We start from the raw sequence: 22,188 nt of genomic DNA, 5'->3' as shown, positions 1-22,188 counted from the left end.
CCCTTCTCAGTTGCGTATGCCGGGATGTTGGTCGCCATGGAGACGGAGCGGGCAGGGCCTATTAGTAGTCGAAGTGCGTCGGGCCTCCATGGAGCCACTTCCGGCCCAGACCGGAAGTCATCTAGTTTTGCCCGTGTGTGCAAGGCATGTCGGGATGCAGGTCGCCATGGAGACGAGGCCGGCCGGGCCTAGTGGAAGCAGGGTTGCCGTTCCTTTAGCCTAGGAGGGCATGGCGGCGGCCGTCGGAGGTGCCTCAATGCCGCTCCTCCTCCTCGTCGTCCTCCTTCACCTGGGCGGCGGCGGCGGCGGCGGAGGGAGCAGCTGGGACCCCGCCGGATACCTGCTCTACTGCCCCTGCATGGGTGAGGGCGGGTTGCTTAATGGGTCCTCTCTAGGAATATCTAGGTCCTCCAGCGCAACTCTATGGTCACCCTTAACTAAACGTTGCACTGAAAGACCTAGAGATTATTCCTCCATGGTGCTTTTGTCCTTTGCGGTTTCCCCAAATCCACGGGTCTTGTGCCCCTGACTCTGGCGTCTGTGGAGGGGTGAGGCTTCATCCGGCTTCCGGGGACCGAGCTTTTATAGTACTTTGGGCAAAGAAAACTGCGAATTATATGCCATTGGTTACCTCTGAATTAAGCACTTGGACCCCTTTGTATTCAATGGATGCGCTCACATTACCCCTTTGTGGGGCTCCCATCCATCAAAGTCTTGTCTGTGTGCTTCTCTTTCGCTGTCTCCAACTGCCCTCAGTTTTAAATAAGAGCTTAAAGCAGGAACCAGTCCAGGCCCACTGCCTTCCACAGCCAAGTACTTGGCATGGAGCTGAAATAGCAACCTTTGCTCTCAATACATTTCAGCACTATACTTTTCAGCTCCTGAATACTGTATAAGTAAAATCCCCATCTACTCTCTACATACGAACGTCTTCAGCACCACATCGCAAAGTAAATGCATCCACTCCACCGAATGCACCTGAGGAAGTGGGCTCTAGTCTATGGCCCTTATCAGATGAGTGTGGAACTGGGGGTCTTCTGCACTGGGCGATTCGAATTCGCGTCATAACGCAATGTACTGTCATACCTGGGAGTCCTTCTGCATTGGCAGGATTCAAATTGGCCAATCCGCATTCGCGCGAAGTGCATTCAGTGCAGAATGTATTGTCAAACCGGAGCTCAACATGCGGTTTGGCCGATTCGTATCGGCCGCCTCGCACATGCTCAGTGGTGCCCCGCATGGGTTGCGACCTTAAACGCTTCCGGGGTGAAAGGGGAGGTCCCGTCATGACAGCCCGGTGAACAGCTGGAGAGCCAGCTCATGCACATTAACAATCGCGATACAACGTGCCCATTACTGTTTCCTCTCTACATTCCTGCTTGGTTTTAACATAACCATGACCTTCCCTTGCAACAAATTAGCAATGCCTGGTCCTGCATGTGTGTGTGTGAGTGTGTGTGTATGTATTCTGGGGGGGGGGGGGGGCCAGCGGCTGTCAAAGAGGCTGGATGGCCATCTGTCAATGGGGATGCTTTGATTAAGAGTTCCTGCATGGCAGAAGGAGGTTGGACTGGATGGCCTTTCTTGGGGTCACCGTGATTCCAGCGGCTTCCTCCTCCTCCTCCCGGCTTGGGATCCAGCCTGGGCTGCATCCCAGGAAGGGAACAGGCGCGGGGCCGCTAGAATCGTGGCGATCGCCGCCGTTCCAGAGGCCTCCTCCTCCTCCTCCCGGCTTGAGAGGCAGCCTAGGCTGGCTCCCAAGCCGGGAGGAGGAGGAGGAGGCTGCTGGAACCGCGATTCCAGCGGCCCCCACGCCTCTTCCCTGCCTGGGATGCAGCCAGGGATGCCTCTCAAGCCGGGAGGAGGAGGAGGAGGCCGCTGGAACGCCCCCCCCCCCCCGCTTCCCTGGAACCGGCAAGAGGAAAGACCCACCGGAAGTAAAAATTGGAATCTGGGGGTCTTGCGACGGAGTTCAGGACTGGGGATTCATACCAGACCCATTTGCACTGAGATCGAACAGAGAAAAAAATCCGGATATCGCCAATCCCCTTATCAGCGCACTGGCCAACACGCTCCAAAAAGAGGAGCCAGTACGCATTCAGTTCGGCAGCTCGCGCATTCACGTGAGTGCGGATTGGGCCATTCGAATGCTGGTATGATGGTACTTTGCGAAATAACGCGAATTCGAACCACCCAGTGCGCAAAACCCCCAGTTCCACACTCATCTGATAAGGGCCTATGAAAGCTCCTGCTGCCGTCTTCTTTCTTTCAGTGAGTCTCAAAGGTGCGACAAGATCTCTACGTATATCTCAAATGAGGATTATTGTTGGCCGAAATAGGTACACCTGTGTTTTCTGATGGTACAACTTACACAAACTGTTTCGTGCACAACATTATTACGTAATACTGTATGAATTCTTTCAGGCTATGTGTACAAGATGTATATGAAACATAGATTCATCTCGTGTTTTGACTTGGGTCCCATCTCCAACATTATCTCATTGTGTACGCATAAGCAGATATACCAAAGTCCAAAGCGTTTCTGGCACCAAGCATTTCAGATATGAGTGGGACTTCTGTATAAACATGGATAGGTTTGTGTTGTAGGTTACTGTGGAAGTCTGTCTGCTGTCATCTCCCTTTCTCCTGTCTCTTCTTTTAGAACTGTCTGTATGTTTTGCTTTTTGAAACATGCATCACTTCCTTCTCTTATGTCAGAAGGCATAAATAAGAATATAAACATTTAAATCAATAAAAGCGTAAAGAAAGAGAAAAAAGATTTGAGACCATGGCAGAGGTCTCAACGGAGGCAACAGGCACTCTGATTTTTATTACAACATTGTAAACAAGTCTTAGACCAACACTTTCCTTTCCAGGCATCCTTTCCCTGATCCACTGTTGCCTAAAGCACTGAAAGCATCAATTCTTGGTTGTTTGAAGGCAGTTTTTACTGGCTGCTGGCTTCTGAGAGCTACACATTTGGCTATTTTCGCTGTTAGATCTGTTTCTCAAGTGTTTCAGGATCCTAAGGAAGTGTAGCTGCTGAAACCTTTGCGGGAGGAGGGAGGTTTCTTCCCTAAGCTTTAGACTTACTGTATATACTCAACGCATGCAAACTCCAGGAAAAGAGATTCCGCCTCAACATTAGGAGGAACTTCCTGACAGTAAGGGCTGTTCGACAGAGGAACACACTCCCTCAGTGGAGTCGCCTTCCTTGGAGGTCTTTAAACAGAGGCTGGATGGCCATCTGTCAATGGGGATGCTTTGATTTAGATTTCCTGCATGTCAGAATGGGGTGGGACTGGACGGCCCTTCTTGGGGGCTCTTTCAGATCTATGATTCTAAGTCTACCTCATGTATAAGTTGCAGGCAAGTTTTTTTTTGGGGGGGGGGAATTGTGGATTTTGGTATGACCCATGGATAAGTTGAGGCTAAAACCTAGAGGCATGCAACAAAGGATCTAAAAGATAGAGCAAAGGAAAACAGTGTCAAAGAATGTACAAAATCCCAGCACCCATAACTATTTCTGCTCTTAAGACTGAATGGATGAGACAGTAATGGGGGTAGGTGCTTCCAGGACAGATTATACTCTTGCCTTTCACCAAGGGATGTGTATATATGAGTTAAGGTACAGTACTTACATGGACCCATGGATAAGTCGACTCAGGTTTTGGGGGTCAATTTTTGAACCTAAATTTCTAGACTTATACATGAGTATACGCAGTACACATCAGTGCAGCAGTTGCCAAGTCACAGTGAATCTCTACACCCAGCATAGTCTACAACTGCATGGTTTAGAGTCGTTTGGGTATAGGACCCTGGAGTAGGAACCTGATAACCAAGGCTTGACTCCCCACTTAGCCATGGAAACCTACTGCATGACCTTGTGCAAGTCACAAACTCTGAGCCTCAGAGGAAGCAGGATCAAACCACTTCTAAATCCAGATGAATTTGAATAACCTTCTGATAGGGTTGTATGTTAGAGTTTATACAGCAATCTGGCACGTTGCGGGGGGGGGGGGGGTTGCCTGTTGTCCCCATCAGTAAGACTGAACAAATCCCCCTCTGGACAGATCTTGCAAAGAAAACCCCATGATAGGGTCGTCATAAGTCCGAAACAGCTTGGGGGCAGGCACATGACAACAAAATGCTGTCATGATGTTCCACAAGTGTTGGTCCACCCTAATTTGAAGGCAAGCCAGCTCCAAAATGCCTCCGAGCAGGGATATAGCCAGGATTTTGGGAAGGGGGGGGGGGGTCCAGACTGCCACCATTATAATGGGGCTTGGGTGCGGCGGCGCAGCAGCACACACCATTCATTTTATCTAACGGAAGGGGGGGTCCGGACCCCAAGAAACCCCCCTCCTTGGCTACGTCCCTGCTCTGAGGGAGAGCAGATCTACTGGCCTTTTCCCCTTCCCCTCTACTATTCCCTTCTCCTTTTGTGTTTTGTCTTTTTTAGATTGTAAGCCTGAGAGCAGGGAAATGTCTAATTAACAAGCTGTAAGCTGCTCTGATAGCCTTGGCTGAAGAGTGGGGTATAAAGAAATATTATTATTATTATTATTACTACTACTAACTAATCATTCTTTGTCTTTTATTTCAAGGGAGATTTGGGAACCAAGCTGACCATTTTCTGGGCGCTTTGGCATTTGCTAGGATGGTGAATCGGACCTTAGCTGTGCCCCCCTGGATTGAATACCGATATCACAGGCCTCCCTACACAAATGTGAGTAGTTCTCAGATATTTAGACTCTGTGCTTTTGGCATTCTAACATCCTGAACTCACTGCAGAAATAACCAAGTTTGAGACCAATTTAACTGCCCTGATTCATTGCTGGCATATTCTGGGAACTGTAGTTTTTTGAAGCATTTAGTCTTCTCTGTTAGGAGCTCTGGTACCACAATATGCTACAGTGAGCCAGGGCAGTTAAAGCAGTCTCAAACTGGATTATTTCTGCAGTGTGTTTTGGACCTAAGCTTTCTTCGAGTGCTTTGGACCTAAGCTTTCTTGCCCGACATGTGGTGCTTAAACTTATGAAACACAACGTCAACAACCCGATTTCTGTTCCTTATGTTGAATGTGGATTTAATTATATTGAACAGTTATGTGTTCATTTCATTTGTGTGGAAAACTGGCTTGAAGTCTGTTGTTCTCTGTGTTGTAGCAGCACGTCCCATACAAAGAATACTTCAAGCTGGCACCTCTGCTGAAATACCACCGGATCATCACTTTGGAGGAGTTTATGGAGAAGCTAGCACCTGTTCACTGGCCTCCTGGCAAGAGAGTGGCCTACTGCTTTGAAGCAGCAGCTCAGAGGAGCATAGATAAAAAGTCTTGCCCAATGAAGGTAGGAGTCCATCCCATTTCTCACATAACCGTGGTTTCATGTGAAGTATGATATCCGTCCGATCATTTTCACACCTTTTGCTGTTTCTTAGGACATTTTTTACATGAATATTCAAAGAAATAGCTGTGTTGTAGCCTAAATTAGAAAAAGGAAAACAGGAGGAAAGAATCTAACAACCAGTTAAGACGTTGTTTTTGGTTGTTTTTGTAAGCCTTTTGTGTTGTTTCCGACTTATAGGCCTGTTTACAGACTGCCAAAATAAGCTGCTTCAGGTCTCTTTGAGGTATGCTGTTTAAATGATGCATGGGTCCTAAGAGTCCGAGGTCGCGCCAAAGCCACACTCCATTCCTAAGCACCGGAGTGCAGCTTTGGTGCAGCTGCCGGATTCTTAGGATGCATACATCATTTAAATAGCATACCTCCCAAGAGACCCGAAGCAGCTTATTTGACAGTCTGTAACAGGCCATAGTAACCCTAATGAATATATTGTGGGGGTTTTTTTTTTTTTTGGCAAGATTAGTTCACAGGGGTTTGCCATTGCCTTCCCTCAATCTGAGAGAATGTGACTTGCACAAAGTCACCCAGAGTGATTCCATGGCTGAGCATGAATCAAACCCTGTTCTCCCATTTGTCCTAGCTGATTTATATTTTAGCATGAGCTTTCACGGCTATCAATCCACTTCATCAGATGCACTGACATAAATCTGAGGAATGTTGCATCTGATGTAGCAGACTTATATCCATGAAAGCCCATGAAAATATAAATCAGTTGGTCTTCAAAGTTGCTTCTAATTCTTCTCCTTCTCTTTTCCATGTTTGTTTTAAGAAACAATTTACATCCCACCAGGACCCCATTGTATCCCCTTACATCCAGTGAGCTTCTTTATTTCTTTTTTAATTAGGAAGTCTCCCTAAGTGTGTACTAGGCTAGTTACATTCCCCTCTCAGCCTGAGATCTGTGAGGGCTTTCTGAAAGCTAGACATGACCAGAGATGTCCTGGGGCGGGAGGTCCCATAGTAGGGATCTGCAATCTTGTAGCAGCTTTGAAGACACTTTGTGGATAATTTAAGGCAGTGATTTTATATTCATGTTCTCATCTGTCCTTAGAATGTTTTTTGTGAACTCATGTATAGGTTCCACGGTGGGAGTTTGCCGGACATCTGGACAAGTGGATTTCTGGCTGCCTCAAAGCGAAAACGCACTATAGTTAATAATCCAGTTTGATACAGCTTGAATTGCCCTGGCCCACTGCTAGGTGATACTAAATTTATTTGACACCAAGCTCTCTTACAGAAGGCTAAATGTCTTAAAACTACAGTTCCCAGAAATCCCAGCACTGATCCAGAGCAGTTAAAGTGATCTCAAACTGGATCACTGCTAACCTGTCTTGTCTTCTACCCGATCTCACCCTTTGCCATTCCTTTTGTTTTTTGCAGGATGAAAACCCCTTTGGCCCCTTTTGGGATCAATTTGCAGTGGATTTTGATAAGTCGGAACTCTTTGGAGGCCTTGCCTTTAGTGCCTCCATACAAAGACCACTGGATCCAAAGGTAACAAGTGCCAGTTGCAGGCACCATGGAGAGAACTACATGCTTGGCATGAGAGAAGTGTCTCCATGGCCATTCAAGTTTTTAAAAGAATATTGGAATAGGGGGGATGTATTTGGCCTTTTGATGCAAATGAAGTCTTTGTGTGGCTACTAGAATACAAGATATATATAGAATTAAGAGGAAAAATATCACAGTATAAACATTCAGAGCAAATTACAATAAATAAAAAATAAAGTGTGATTTTTTTTTTCTATTGAAGGTAGCGAAGAGGCAGAGAGTTTGAAATTAGCAGTTTCCAGCTGTTTTGGTGATAAATCATCTTGAATTAGCCATCATAGAATTGCAGAGTTGGAAGACCACAAGGGCCACCAGTCCAACCCCCTGCCATGCAGGAACTCTCAATCAAAGCATACCTGACAGATGGCCATCCAGCCTCCACTAAAAGACCTCCAAGGAAAGAGACTCCACCACACACCGAGGCAGCAATTGTATTCATTGTCAAACAGCCCTTACTGTCAGAAGTTCTCTCCTAATTTTGAGGTGGAATCTCTTTTCCTGCAGCTTGCATCCATTGCTTTGGGTCCTGTTCTCTGGAGCACAAAAAACAAGCTTGCTCCCTCCTCAATATGACATCCCTTCAAATATTTAAACAGGCCTATCATATCACCCGCTTAACCTTCTCCAGACTAAACATCCCCAGCTCCCTGTGTCGTCCCTCATAGGGCTTCATGGTTTCCAGACCTTTCACCATTTTAGTTGCCCTCCTTTGGACACATGGCTCCAGTTTCTCAATGTCCTTTTTGAATTGTTGTGCCCAGAACTGGACACAATATTCCAGGTGAAGCCTGACCAAAGCAGAATACAGTGGCACTATTACTTCCCTTGATCTAGACACTATACTTTATTGATGCAGCCTAAAATTGCATTGGCCTTTTAGCTGCCCAATCAAACGTGACTCATGTTCAACTTGTGGTCTCCTTGGACTCCCATATCCCTTTCACTTACTTGAGTTCATTCAGCCAGGTGTCCCCATAATCCTATATCTGTGCATTTTATTTTTCTGCCCTAAGTGCAGTACCTTACATTTCTCCGTGTTGATTCATTTTGTTAGCTTTGGCCCAGCTTCTAGTCTATTCACTCATTTTGAATGTTGGTCTGTCCTCTGGAGTATTAACTATTCCCTAATTTGGTGTCATCTGCAAATTTGATAAGTATGCCCCAATTCTGTCATCCAGGTCATTGATAAGATGTTGAATAGCACTGGCCCAGGACAGAGCCCGGTGGGACCCCACTGGTCATTTCCCTCCAGGATGAAAAGGAGCCATGCTGACACCCTTTGGGTTCGGCCGGTCAACCAATTACAGATCCATGTAACAGTTCCTTTGTCTAGCCCACATTTACAACTTGTTTGCAAGAATGTCATGGGAAACCTGTCAAAGGCCTTACTGAATCAAGATATACTAATCCACAGCATTCCCTTCATCTACCAAGCTGGTAATTTTATCAAGAAAAGAGATTAGGTTTGTCTGGCATGACTTGTTCTCCTGAAACCCATGTTGACTTTTTGTGATTATGGCATTGCCTTCTAGATGTTCACAGACTCTCTGTTTAATGATCTGCTCCAGAATCTTTCCTAGTACTGATGTCAGACTAACTGGACGATAATTGTTGGGATCCCTCTTTTTCCCCTTTTTGAAGATGGGGACAACGTTTGCCCTCCCCAGTCTGCTGGGATCTCTCCTGTTCTCCAGGAGTTTCAAGATTATGCCAATGGCTCCGATATTACATTTGCCAGTTCTTTTAATACCCTGATGGAGTTCATCTGGTCCGGAGACTTAAATTCATTTAGATTAATAAGTGTTCCTCTACTATCTCTTTACTATTCTGTGCTGAATTCCCCTATTTTGCCTCTGCTCCATTATCCTCAGGTTGAGCACCCTTTGCCTTTTCTGAGAAGACTGAGGCAAAGAAGGTGTTGAGTAATTCTGCCTTTTCTCTGTCTTCTGTTAGCATTTTGCCATCTTCTCCACGCAGTGAACCTACTGTTTCCTTCTTCTTCCTCTTGCTGCGGACATATCCAAAAAAGCCCTTTTTGTTTTCTAACCTCTCTAGCAAGCTGAGTGTCTTCTGTGCTTTAGCTTTTCTGACTTTACCCCTACAAATGCCTGCTTTCTTTGAATTCCTTTTTTGTGATTTCCCCCTTCCTTTCCATTTCTTATACATCTTCTTCCGTTTCAAACTCAACTCGGTTGAAAGTTCCTTAGTCATCCATCCTGGTTTCTTGAGACTTCTCCCGTTTTTCTTTCTCACTGGAACGTTTTTTGAAATTGTGCCTTTCGTATCTCCCTTGAGAAAGTCCCACCGTCCGGAACTCACTCCTTTATCTTTAGTATTTCTGACCATGGGATCACCCTCAATACTTCTCTAAGTTTAATGAAATCCGCTCTCCTAAAGTCTAGAGGCGTGTCTGATTATGCCTGGCTTTCTTCTCCCTTTTCCAACTTGTATTACAAACTCCAGGAGAACATGGTCACTTCCACCTAATGATCCCACCACTTGCACCCCATTAACCAAGTCATCCTTGTTGGTTAGGATCAGATCTAAAATAGCTGACCCCCTTGTTGCCTCTTCCACCTTTTGGACCATGAAATTGTCTTCCAGGCAAGTGAGGAATTTACTAGACCTTGAGGATTTTGCTGAGTTTGACTTCCAGCAAATATCAGATAGTTGAAGTCGCCTATCACTACTACATCTCTCCTTTCTGAGTGTGTGGCCATCTGTTCTAGAAAGGCATCATCCAATTCCTCAGTCTGACTTGGGGATCTGTAATAGACTCCCACCATAACATCCTTGTTGTTTCCCTCCCCTTTAATTTTTATCCAGATGCTCTCCAGCTGGCTGCCAGTATTGATGTCCTCAGGAACAAGATACATTCTTGACCTGCAGCAAGGTCTCGGATTCATTGCCTCATAACTCCATGTTTTCCATATGGAAAAGCCAGATGTACTTTGTGCACACTGGTTTTCCTGAATAATGATTTTTAAAATTGTGGATAAACCCTTTTGCTTTTGTGGAGTGGAGGGCAGATGTCATTAAAATTATTCTTGTCTGTGTGAGATAAAAGTTATCAAAGATTTACATCTGGAAACCATGCCCTATGAGGAGAGGCTCAGGGAACAGGGTACATTTAGCCTGTGGAACAGAAAGTTAAGAGGTGACATGATAGCCACGTTTAAATATTTCAAGGGGTGTCATATTGAAGATGGAGCAAGCTTGTTTTCTGCGGCTCCAGAGACTTAGACATGATTCAAATTATAGGAAAAGAGATTCTATCTAAACATTAGGAAGAACTTCCTGACAGTAAGTGCTGTTCAACAGTGGAAGACACTGCCTGGGAGTGTGGTGGAGTCTCTTTCTTTGGTGGTTTTTAAACAGAGTCTGGATGGCCATCTGTCTGGGATGCTTTGGTTGTGTCTTCCTGCATGGCAGAATGGAGTTGAACTGGATGGTCCTTGGAGTGTCTTCTAACTCTGCAATTGTATGATTCTCCATTCCTAATTGGAAATAATATTGGCTTGGTTAATACACTCGTCCCTCCCGATTTGCAGGGGATCCAGTCTAGACACCCACCCACCCCTGCAAATCAGAAATATTGAAGATATTCATGCCCCATTGGTTATAATGGGGGGAATGCTCCTGTGAATGCACCCCTTGCACATGCCCCATTTTGTCCCTCCCCTCTTGCCATCAACGAAGGACCACAAGCATAGATTCCAAGTCCGTGAATGGGGGGGGGGGGGGACGAGTGTATATACTTATAACAAGCAAGACATTTGAATCTCTTTTAAAAAGAACTACAGGGGAGCAACTGTATTGTTCTATATCTTCCTGTGCAGATCACTGTTTTATGAACCATTGAAAAAGCCAATAACAACATGAAGAGCTGGCACTTTCCTCAAGTGTCTTTTTCTGTTGGCAAAGCTTTGATGATTTTTCTTTCTCCTTTTCATTCCTTGTGCAAGGTGTGCACATGATGCTGCCATTAGTATTACTGTGGTCTGATTTTGATCAATGGTGTTGCTGCTGTAGGCTGCACTTCTGTATTGGTTTTGCATGTTAGACACTAGTTGAGCAGGATTGTCCTGTTCTCAGTACTACAGAATTCTCTCTTTTTGTCTCAGATATACCCAACTATTCCCTTTCTTTTTCCTGAATGGCTGGCAGCATGCATCTTTTATTTCTGTCCATCTGCTGTGTCTCTTACTAGGTTTCCACCTGCTGAACATCCTGTTGTTGCCCTTCCGGGTGCACCTGCCCAGTTCCCAGTTTTGGAGGAGTACAGGTCTTTGCATCAGTACATGGTGTGGTCGGATGAAATGGTGGAGAAGGGCGAATCTTACATCAGTTCGTTCCTGGTCAGACCTTATGTGGGGATCCATTTGCGTGTGGGTTCAGACTGGGTATGGCTCTTACGTATGCTTCTTATACAGACTTCCTTGGGTGTCACACATTTGGTCACAGCTGCAATAAGTTGACAGTTTCCATCTCCACTTGCATGAAACAGAGAGGGACTGTTATGAACATAGAAAAAAAATCTTGTTTGGTTAAGGCCAAAGGTCTGTCTCATTCAACATCCTGTTTGTCACAGTGGCTACTCAGATGTCTCTGGGAAGTTCAGGTCAGTAACCATCTCCTGATGCTGGTGCATAACAACTGGTAATTCATAGGCAATCAGCCTCTGTAGTACATACCTATCATGCCTTTGTCATTTTATGGCTTCAAGTCATTTATGATTTACAGCAAGCCTAAGATGAGCATATCATGGTGCTTTCTTTGCATAGTTTGTTCAGAAGGGGGGTTGCCCTTGCTTCTCTCTAAGGCTGAGAAAGTGTGATATGCCCAAGGTCATCCAGTTAGTTTCCATGGTCAAGCTGGGATTCATTCCCTTGTCTCCCAGTATCCTAGTCCAATACTCAAACCACTATACCATGCTGACTCTCTCTATCATGACTAGCAAGCTTGAATAGCTGTAGCACACAGTTAAATTGGATAGAGCTTTAATGGGAACATACCTGGAGCTAAATCACTGAGGTGCATTAGCAGCATTGTCTGAATGTTTTGGTCATATATTCTGAATTCTTTCTTCCCTTGCTGTATAGAATCAAATTATGTATTATATGAAATGCCTAGTCTGAAACTCCATGTGTATTTATTTTTTAAATAACATTAGGCAAGTGAGAGCGGGGTTTTGATTGGGACTCCAGCACACAAAGAGGAAGGATTAAGCTTTACTCATCCAAATTGCACTTCTGACAAAAAACAATCCATCCCCATTGATCCTCATTATTGGGGGCAGTGGGCTTACACATTGTAAACCTCTGAGAGACTGCTTAGTTCAGAATGAAACGGTATAACAATGTAAATACTATTGTTATTACTATTTAGCTTTGAGGATGTGGGGGAAGCTTCTATGGGTATAACTTTGGAATTTGCCCCCCCCCAGGTTAATGACAATGTGAGAAATTGGATTTTACCCTAAATTTCTCTAACTAGATATTATACTCTTACATTTTTCCTTTGTTAGAAAAATGCATGCAATATGTTGAAGGATGGCACAGCTGGGTCCCACTTAATGGCTTCGCCACAGTGTGTGGGCTACGATCGGAACACTGCCACACCACTCACCATGGACATGTGTTTGCCAGACCTGAAGGAGATAAAGCGAGCCCTTAAACTCTGGGTGAAGAAGATAGAGGCAAAGGCTGTTTACATTGCCAGTGATTCTGAACCCTACACCAAAGAGATACAGCAGCTTTTTAAGCAAAAGGTAATATCCTTTCATTACTGGACCAAACAGTAATGGAGCAAAAGTCAGAGCAAAGTCACAATTTCACTTATTACCAAGAGAGAAATAGAGAGATTTAGTATCCTTTAATTATCTTGGGATTGTTTCCTTACTTCTACCATTCTTCAAGTACTTGACCTCTGATTAGGTAAACAGAGCCTCTTATGAAAGTTTCACTCACAGCATATTGGCATATATCCACAAAACCTATTCCAGCTGTGATATAAGCATAAGGCCCAGCTTTCTTTGATGATGGCCCAGGGATTCACTTAAGGAGCAGCGTTATTACTGTACTTTGGAAGGTCTGAATGGTGTTGAATTAATTTGGCCATTATCCATTGTATGTAGATGCCTCCCTTGCTAACAGCAATGTCTAGGTTTCAGTGGAGACTAGTGAATGCTGAATTAGATTACTTCCTTATGTACTCTGACACAACTACTTGTATAAGATTCATGGCAGTGGAAAAACAGGCTTTTAACATGTTGCAAGTGTTTCAGTCAAGGGGCTGTTTGGACTGATTCATACTTTGCACTCTGTGTCATATGGAGGGTCTCTGTACAAAGGACAATTGTTGGTGTTGGTGGGTAGTGTTAAGATTTTGAATACAATTCGGCATGTGGGCAGAGCAGCTGATTTTGAAACCCATGTGACACCCATGAATGTAAGGACCTGCCCTATATAGGAATGTTCAACACATCTTTTAGTGACATAGAACACACAAACTTAGTAGTACCTCCCTTTTTTCCTTTCACCCTGTGCTTTTGGTCCGAGTGTGGTACAGCTGCATTAAATGTAATTGACTCCTCATTCATATGTCTTTCAAGTGACATCCTAACTGCCGGGTACAGGTACAAAAGATGTGGTCATCCATGAAACCCAAATAAAATGGAAAGGCAGTATGCTGCATCAACACATTTCCTTCCACTGGGATGAATTCTAAATAAGCATGATATATGTTGGAACATGTTCAAAGATGTAGGCAGAGAGTTTGTGCCAGTCCTTAGTTCTGTGGCTGTACTGGGAAGAAGGCAGGATGATGATGATGATGATGATGATGATGATGATTGCATTTTCTTCTGTTCTTTGAAACTTTAAGTGACAGCACTTCTGCCCTATTTTCTCTTTTCAGATAAAAGTAGTTTATTTGCAGCCTGAGGTGGCCCAAATAGACCTGTACATCCTTGGTCAGTCCAACCACTTCATTGGAAACTGTGTCTCCTCCTTTACGGCCTTTGTGAAACGAGAGCGTGATGTGCATGGGAGACCCTCCTCCTTTTTTGGCATGGATTACCCACCCAGACTGCGAGATGAACTGTAGTCTGCAGGGAAAGAAATAAGGCAGGATCCATTGTTGACACCCAACTGGGATCAGCACAAATCCCCGTCGGAAGCAAGTACTGTTTGTATTTGGTTGGGTTTGCTGCTATATTCTACTGATTCATCCTGGTTGCAATTACCAGTATATTACTAACATGCAGCCTAAAAGGAGTAGAGGATGACTTTCCCACCATATTCCCTTCTCTCATATCTGTGGTTGAATTGGCCAGTCTACTCACTGCTTTCCTACGTTTCCCTCTTCCCCTTTCTTTGCTGCCTTACTACCTCTTCTGGAACTGGTGGCTCATCTGGTGCTTGATTTTAATGCACAGTATTGTCATGGCACCAGGAATAATCAGGAAAAAAGGAAGAGTTCAGAGCTTCACAACCAAGAACAATAATTTTCATTCTAAATCATGCAACGTAACTGACTAACTTGTTTCCTGTGATTCTGCAAAATAGATCCAATCCTCATTTGCCCTGCTGAGAGCAGGGAAGCAGAGAACGTATTTGTGATCATGTGTGACATATTTTAGGGTCTTCAGAGCAGTGTTAGTCGGAAGAACACTGGTGTCCTCTGGACCAGCAGCTGTGTCTGCAGCAATCCAGGTCCCAGCACTTCTGCTACTTGAGTGGATGGAATTACATAAAAAGCAAACAATTCATATTATAAAAGAGCCTTTTCAGCAGTTTTGTATGTTACAGTAATGACATCCTACATAATATAGAAAACAAATAATCCCCTTAAAATACCATAATAGTTCTGAATGAAAATATTATGCACCTCTATTGGACATATTTAGCAGAGAATGCAGTATATATTTTACAAGTTGGGTCATCGGTCTCCTGCAAATCTAATCTGACTTCCATCTTGAAACAATTTTGTTCTTGTATAAGCAGTCAAGAACAGAGAAGTGGCCTTTTTAGTGAGTATTCACCTTCTGCTGATCCACATTCTTTGGAATCTTTTTTATATTCAAAAACTGTGAATTTGTAAAGAGCTACAAAATAAATAACCACTCAGTCTGCTTTTAAAACAGTCTTGATTTTAAAACAGACCTTTTTTTAAAAAATGGATCAGTTTCTGAAATTTTGATAGAGAGTTCACTCTACATCTGAGCGACGTCCGGTGAAATACCTATAGCACTTTCTACAGACTAAATGTCAGCCAGCAGACTTCTGTCAAGTTGTCTGTTTCTTGTTATGTTACCCATCATGCCAGTAGCAAAGTAACACATTTTCTGATTCTGAGCGTTGTCTGACAAGCTGGCCTGGTTGTGGAATGCATACACTGACAATCCTCCCTTGTGTCGAAGTCTCTGTATTGTTACTGCACACTAATAACTCATACTCAGAGCTCTTTACTTGATTTACTTGCTTTATTTAATGTGACTTGTATATATAGCATTTCTAGTATCCCTGCATCATTTTTATAGGTGTTGCATTGCCACTGAAATGTTTACTTTTTGGTAGCATCACCACAGTGTAGCAGTTTGAGCATTGGAGAACAGGATTTGAATTCCCACTCAGCCACAGAAACTCACTGGATGACTTTAGGCAAGTCACACACTCTCAGCCTCAGAGGAAGGGAAAGGCAAACCCTCCTGAGCAAGCCTTGTCAAGAAAACCCCATGATACACTTTGGTTTAGGGTCACAATAGGCCAGAAATGATTTGAGCAACAACAAATGACAGCCTCTGTTTTTTCCTTTAGTATGTGTAGTCTGACCCACTACACAATCTTGCAAATACTAACAACTTCATGAATCACAAAAAGGTCACGTTTCTTATAATACCAGCACAGCTTTGGCCTCAGAAAAAGGATATTGTACAGCTAGAAAAGATGCAGAATGGGGAGACTAAAATGATCAGGAGACTAGAGCAACAATCCTAGGAGGAAATGTTACTGTGTTGAGGCTCTTGTTTCTAAGCTACACAAGAATCTCTAAAGTGCCATAGTAGTTCAGTCAGCAACAGGGAGACAATTGTTCTACATTTTATTTCCCCTGTAAGCAAAGGGACTTTGCAAATAATTCCCTTGATGGATCAGACGGAGTCTGTTGTAACCCAGGATTCTGTTCTCAGCTGGAGCTGGCCATAAACAGACCAAATCCAGGCCCATATCTATTTCCACCATGGTACTGTATATATACAATTATTTTTCCATTGAAAATAAAGATTCTGATTAGCTATCGTTCCTAACTGCCATTGATAGACCTATCCTCTTTCATTTTGCCAAATACCTGCTTGAGGCCTGTTAAACCAGTGGACAGGTTCACATCTTGTGAAAACAATCTCTATAAATTTAGGTTGGGTAGTGTGTGTCTTGGCAATCTTACTCCATGTTAAAATGTTAGAACACTCATCTTCAGATTTGTGAGACCACATTCCCTTTTAGCCATCTCATCTCTAAAGCAGAAGCACTCATATTTATCAGCTTCTTAATTCTGGGTGTGAGTTCTGCTGTAGCAAAAGAGAGTCTGGGTTTGGCCCTAAATATAACGTGTCTGCAGACTGTTAAATCAGTGGAAGAAAATGCCAAGGTCTTTATTCAAATGTTGCTAAAGAATGGCATGTATTTCAATGATGACCACCCACCACTTTGTCTCCCGGTCTGGGGAAAAGGCACCAAATAATCAAGTAAAATAATACAAGCTCCTCGCAGTGACTGACTGCATTTGCGCCACGAGGTGGGAATGGCTCTTACATAATGTCCCCATCCCACTCCGGAAATTCTAGGTATGGTTCCACAAGCACTGGCTGGAAGACATTGTGGTGTGTTTGGGCTGTGTATTATATCAGAAGCCATATTATAATTTTTTTAAAACCAGCAAATGTACAGAAAATAACTTTGTATTCTTTTTTACAATAAAACATTAGACTACTTCTTGTGTTTGTCCAGGCTCTAAACTTTTATCCCTTGCCTGATGTGGTAAAACACTTTATGTTTTCTGCTTTTAGAAAAAAGGAAGCAGTTGATCTAGATAGCCGCCTTCCTTGCTTCAGTTCAGGGATCTCCAAACAGAGATATCCGCTGCTGCGGTTCTGGTTAGGCTGGTGCCATTGGCAGAAGGGCAGGGCTTAGCAATGAACTCCTGGGCTCTTGCCTTCAACACAGGCTGAACATGCACCTCCAAGCATCTGTTTTTTGAAACAGTAGCTTCTTATCCAGAGTGGATTAGCCAAGAGCTATGTTGTGTGGTTGAAGAGTTTATCCTATTACGCAAGTACTGCTATGGTTACGTTGCCTTTAGTAATAATAACAACCTTGAATAAAACAGATCTTAAACAATGGTATTTTGTCCTAGAGGTCACCCAATTCCAAATGGCTTACATTAACGTAAGTTCCACTGGCCTCTGTTACTTGTAAATAAAATGTTTAGGGCTGCAGCTTTTCCAGTGTGGCCTGGGGTTGGCATCTGGGTCATTGCCCTGTCAAATATTGTCAGTGACCGTTGGTTTGGGTCAAATACCCTTGTAATTATCAAAACAACCCAAACAAAATCCAACATCCACCTTGTGGCAAAAGCTTTATTTGCCCAATTAAAAAGGCCAAAGTATATTGTGCTAGCTTTGGAAACTTCACAGGTTATTTCATCTGTCAGAGATGACAAAATAGTCGTGTGTGTGAGAGAGAGAGAGAGAGAGAGGTTGTTACAGCTTGTACATTCTGCTGTGAGATGTTTTAGGAAGTAGATACAGATGAAAAACTGTGCCCCCCCCCCCAACTAAGCTGAATAAGAATGGTGCTGATAAAATTTGGATGATCATTTTGAAGTTACAAAACATCTTTCTTTTGAGAACTGTGCTTGCTTCCACTATAATGAGAGTGAGCACTAGTCTCTGTGAGAATGGAAATGTGTCTGGTAAAAAGATTGTTTACACTGTATTGTAATTTGTTAACAAAGATTAGGAAGAGGGCATTTTGCTCCCATCTCCTGACAAATCTTGGGGGCAAAGGTAGTGGCTGAGCCAAACCTTTTTAAGCAAAGATGAGTTGAAGACATCTTGGACAAATCCTAAGAAGCCAGAGACTTTGTGTAGTTTGAATGTGTGGGGGCCAAAGGAGGGAAACCGTGCTGTTTCATGTTAAATCAATATAGCTTTTCACATTGCTTTTCAAAAATGTTTGTTTTTCTGGACTCTTCATTCATTCTCTGCAGCATGCAGAAGGCAGGGTTTCTCATCACTAGCACTTCTCCTATGAGCATCCTTAGGACACAGTATTTATTACATGCATTTTTAGCCCACCTTTTTCCAAGTGTGGGACTCGAGGCAGCTTACAACAGTGGAACATGGTAAAAATTAAGAGCATACCAAAGTAAAAAAGCAATCAAGCCATCATATAATGGAAACCAGTTAAAACAAAGCAACAAAAGTCCAGCACATTCATTTCCTCCACCCTGATTTTTTTCCAGCATCCGTACATAAAGCTTCTGGAAGAGGTGAGAATTTGGAATACAGTCAGCCCCTAACTCTTCTTTGACCTGTGTGATAGGGCACCAAAAGGGTCTAGCACTGACTGTGGACTACATAAAGGTCAACAAAAGTGGACCCCCATCTTGACACAACCATAGTAGTGTTGGTTGATGGTTCAGCTGATGAAACATGGTTTTCAGACAATTTGGGATGGGGTCACACTGCCTGAAGGATCAGGCCCATAGCTTGAGGATGCTCTGTTAGTTTGGGCCATTTTTATTTTGTCCTCAGTTTTGTTTGCCATTAACTGCCCTTGAGTCAACCTCGACTTGTGGCAACCCTGTGGATAAGTCATCTCCAAGCTCCCCTATCCTTCACTACTATAGTTTTATAGGCCTGTTACAAACGGGCCTATAGACTGGGTCTGTATTAGGGTTAGAAAGGACGCCCCTAACCCTAATATGGACCGAGTCCGTACAAAATGGCGGCGCCCGTTCCACATGGGGACCGCCATCTTTACATAGCGGATGCGCTGCGTCTGCATGTTGTGCAGCGCATATGATGCTGCGAGTGCCATTGGCACCTCACGACATCATATCGGCGCCACGGAAAGAAGCGCCATTTTGGGGCTTCTTTTTGCTCCTCGAGGGAGCTGCACGGTTTGGCTGCTGCGGCTCCCTCATGGAGCAACTGGCAGCGGCGCGAGACTGCCCCTTCAGGGCGGTCTGTAATGCACCACAGATTCAGTCCCATGGCCTCCCTAATTGAGTTTAGCCATCTGACATATGGTCTTCCTCTCTGCAGCCTTCTACCTTTCCTAGCATTGTTGTCTTTTCTAAAGAGATGTGCCTTCTCATGATGTGGCCAAAGTACAACAGCCTCAATTTGATTATACTGGCTTCCAAGGAGATTTCTGGCTTGATCTGTTGAAGGACAGACCAGTGCTACTCAAGTTGTACACTGGCCAGTGCTGTCCCACAGTGTGTTTCCAAGTGTTCTTACCCACCCTCTGGAGTCGGTGAGTTCAAATGGAGAGGAGGAGGCAGATTGCCAGCAATCTTCAGGGTCCTTCTGAGTCCATAGAGCCGGAGGTTTCTGCAGAGTGGGATCCTGTAACCCAGGAGAAGGTTGCAGACACTGGGGATCCATTACCTTCATTCATGGAGCAATGAAGAGACAAAAGGTGATTGCTTCATCTTTCTGGCTTTGTTTATCTGGACTACCAACTTGCTGGACCAGCTGATGAACACTGTTTTGCTTCTCTCTTCATCCTACTAGATATCCTGTGAATGGCCTGCACTGAATTAAATACTCAACAGCTCTTGTTTTCTAACCACCCGATTCATGGGGCACTTGCTGACTGGAGCATAGGATACCAGGACAGAAAGAAATAGTCATAGCCAATGGACACAAATATGGCACTTAAGGAGCTGGGTATGTTTAGCCTGGAAAAGAGATGGTTAAGAGGTGATGTGATAGCCCTATTTAAGTATTTGAAGGGGTGTCAGATTGAGGATGGAGCAAGCTTGTTTTCTACTGCTCCAGAGCAATGGTTGCAAGCTACAGGAAAGGAGGTTCCAGCTGTCCTCTGGGGTACTGTATTAGCTACTTTTAATTTGGTGTCATCTGCAAATTTGATAAGCATGCCTTCTATTCCTTCATCCAAGTCATTGATAAAGATGTTGAATAGCACTGGGCCCAGGACAGAGCCCTCTGGACACCCCACTGGTCACTTCTCTCCAGGATGAAGGAGAGGAGCCATTGCTGAGCCATTTGGGTTCAGCTGGTCAACCAATTACAAATCCATTTAACAGTTGTACTGTCTAAGCCATGTTTTACTAGCTTGTTTGCAAGAATGCCATGGAGGACCTGACATGTGGGAATAATGCTCATGTTCCTGATTAGAATGATCAGTGTTTTTTAAACAATTGAAGTTGGGATAATTTGTGTGTAAGAAGATACTTAAACAGTGGAGCAAGTGCACATAAAGCACAGTGGGTAAGAGGGCAGTTTGGGTGAGAGAAACTGTGTGCAGAGAGATGCTGAAGCAGTGGAGAGACTGCACACAAGAAGCAAAACGCAGGATGAGAGCTGTACTGCTGGCAGTTTTATAGCTTCAGATGCCATTTCCTTGGTCCCTTCCAAAATGTCCCGTGAAACCCATCAATCACAATTAAATACGTTTTACGTCAATATGCTTCTCCTGAGATCTTTAGCGCTTTCATTCATTTCATATGCTTTCTTGGCCATAGATGAGAGCCACTGGAGCCAGAATTAGCCCAGCAGAGACCAATGGCAGATTTGGATCCCTGGAAGCCTTGCTTGTCTCAGAAGACTGAGGCCATCCAGACCCATCCTCTGACAAAAGGATCGCAAAGCAACATGGCCATGAAAGCCATCGCTGAAACATTTGGAGAGGTCAGTGGTCTCCCTGAAGCAGGGCTCCTTGGGCCCCAGGCGATGGCAAACAAAACAGTCCACTCCAAAGCAAATGGACTGGCTTTTAATAGGGAAGATTTATCATGCTCTATTGAAAATGGAAATGGAGGAAGAAGTAGTCAAAGAAGGCGTGATGCAATGGGCAAAATGGAGTTAAGCCAATGGGGAAATGTATGGGGAAGGTAACAAAGTCCACATCTAAGGCCGAGTGGCTGCATCTCACTCCAACCGATGAGGAAGCGGTGAAAGAGTTCTCCGTGGTCGAACAGGGGCTGCAGCCAAGAGATCAGAAGAGGACCAGAAAGGATCTGCATGATGTTCCTGATCCCCATCCATCCATCCATGGCTGCCAGTGAGGAGGGATAGGAAGGCCCTGAAGAAGAGGAGCCCAAAAGGAGAGGACCAATGGCTGCTCCCCGGAAGAAGCCCAGATGCCGTCCCTTGGCCTTCCCTTGGAAAGAGAGCCCTGCCAGGAGGCCAGGGCCTCGCCTTGAGGAGACCGCTCCCTGCGGCTGGGAGGCCGAGAGCTGGAAGGAAGAGGCCCCGCCGAGAAGGGCCCTGGGAGCAGCAAGAGAGCCCCCTTTGGCCCCGGAGTCCTTGGCCCTGAGGCCAGGCCGAGGGGGGCCCGGACGGCGGCCAGCGGAGCCAGGCCCGCCGTCGCCAAGGAAGTCAGGCCCGGCCGAGAGGGAGGGAGGGGGGGGGGGGGGGAGGAGGCGGCCGCGTTGCCAAGGAAGTCGGCCGCCGTCAGGGGCGCCGCATCCGGGGCTGTTTCGGCGGCGGCGGCGGGGCTCCTGCTGCTGGTGCTGCTGCTGCTGCTGCTGCTGCCGCCCTTTCCTTCGGCGGAGGCTCCGTCCGCGGAGGAAGAAGGGCGGCCTCCTCCTCCTCCGAAGCGTCGCCGGCAGGGAAGATGGCAGCATGTAATGCGGGGAGAGAAGGGGCTCTCGGGGGAAGGGGAGACAGGGAGGCCCCAGGGCAGGTGAGGGGAGATCGGAGGGGAGACCAGCAGAACACAGCGCTGCTCTTAGGCCCCTGGACTTCGACACTGGGCTTCTCTTCAGGCAGCCTAGAATCGCATTGGCCTTGTTAGCTGCCGCATCGCACTCTTCACTCATCTTCAACTTGTGGCCCACTTGGGCTCCCAGATCCCTTTCAGCCAGGTCTCCCCCATCATCCTATATCTGTGCATTTCATTACATTTCTCTGTGTTGAAATTCATTTTTTTAAGCTTTGGCCCAGCTTTCAAGTCTATTCAGGTCATTTTGAATT

At 45.0% G+C, this 22,188-nt stretch overlaps 2 protein-coding genes across 3 annotated transcripts in view; both read left to right on the top strand.

Annotated features, from left to right (window-relative positions):
- Positions 1 to 51: 51 nt before the first annotated feature.
- On the top strand, positions 52 to 16,951 carry POFUT1 (protein O-fucosyltransferase 1). Its single transcript, XM_042461760.1, is given in 8 exon segments — positions 52 to 362; positions 4,608 to 4,729; positions 5,169 to 5,351; positions 6,789 to 6,878; positions 6,880 to 6,902; positions 11,170 to 11,362; positions 12,487 to 12,729; positions 13,878 to 16,951. Coding segments are annotated over 8 exon segments (1,176 nt in total). The 5' UTR covers positions 52 to 229; the 3' UTR covers positions 14,067 to 16,951.
- Positions 16,952 to 21,699: 4,748 nt separating this feature from the next.
- Positions 21,700 to 22,188, top strand: part of LOC121928097 (kinesin-like protein KIF3B) — a 32,946-nt gene continuing 32,457 nt past the window's right edge. For both annotated transcript variants that reach the window (XM_042462378.1, XM_042462381.1), the window contains exon 1: positions 21,700 to 21,839. The gene's annotated coding sequence lies outside the window, so the exon portion shown is untranslated. The remainder of the gene's footprint in view (positions 21,840 to 22,188) is intronic.

Source organism: Sceloporus undulatus, chromosome 4 (assembly GCF_019175285.1).
Source record: "Sceloporus undulatus isolate JIND9_A2432 ecotype Alabama chromosome 4, SceUnd_v1.1, whole genome shotgun sequence".
Classification (NCBI taxonomy): Eukaryota; Metazoa; Chordata; class Lepidosauria; order Squamata; family Phrynosomatidae; genus Sceloporus; species Sceloporus undulatus.
The sequence above is the reverse complement of the archived record's forward strand: the minus strand, read 5'-3'. Positions and strand labels throughout refer to the sequence as shown.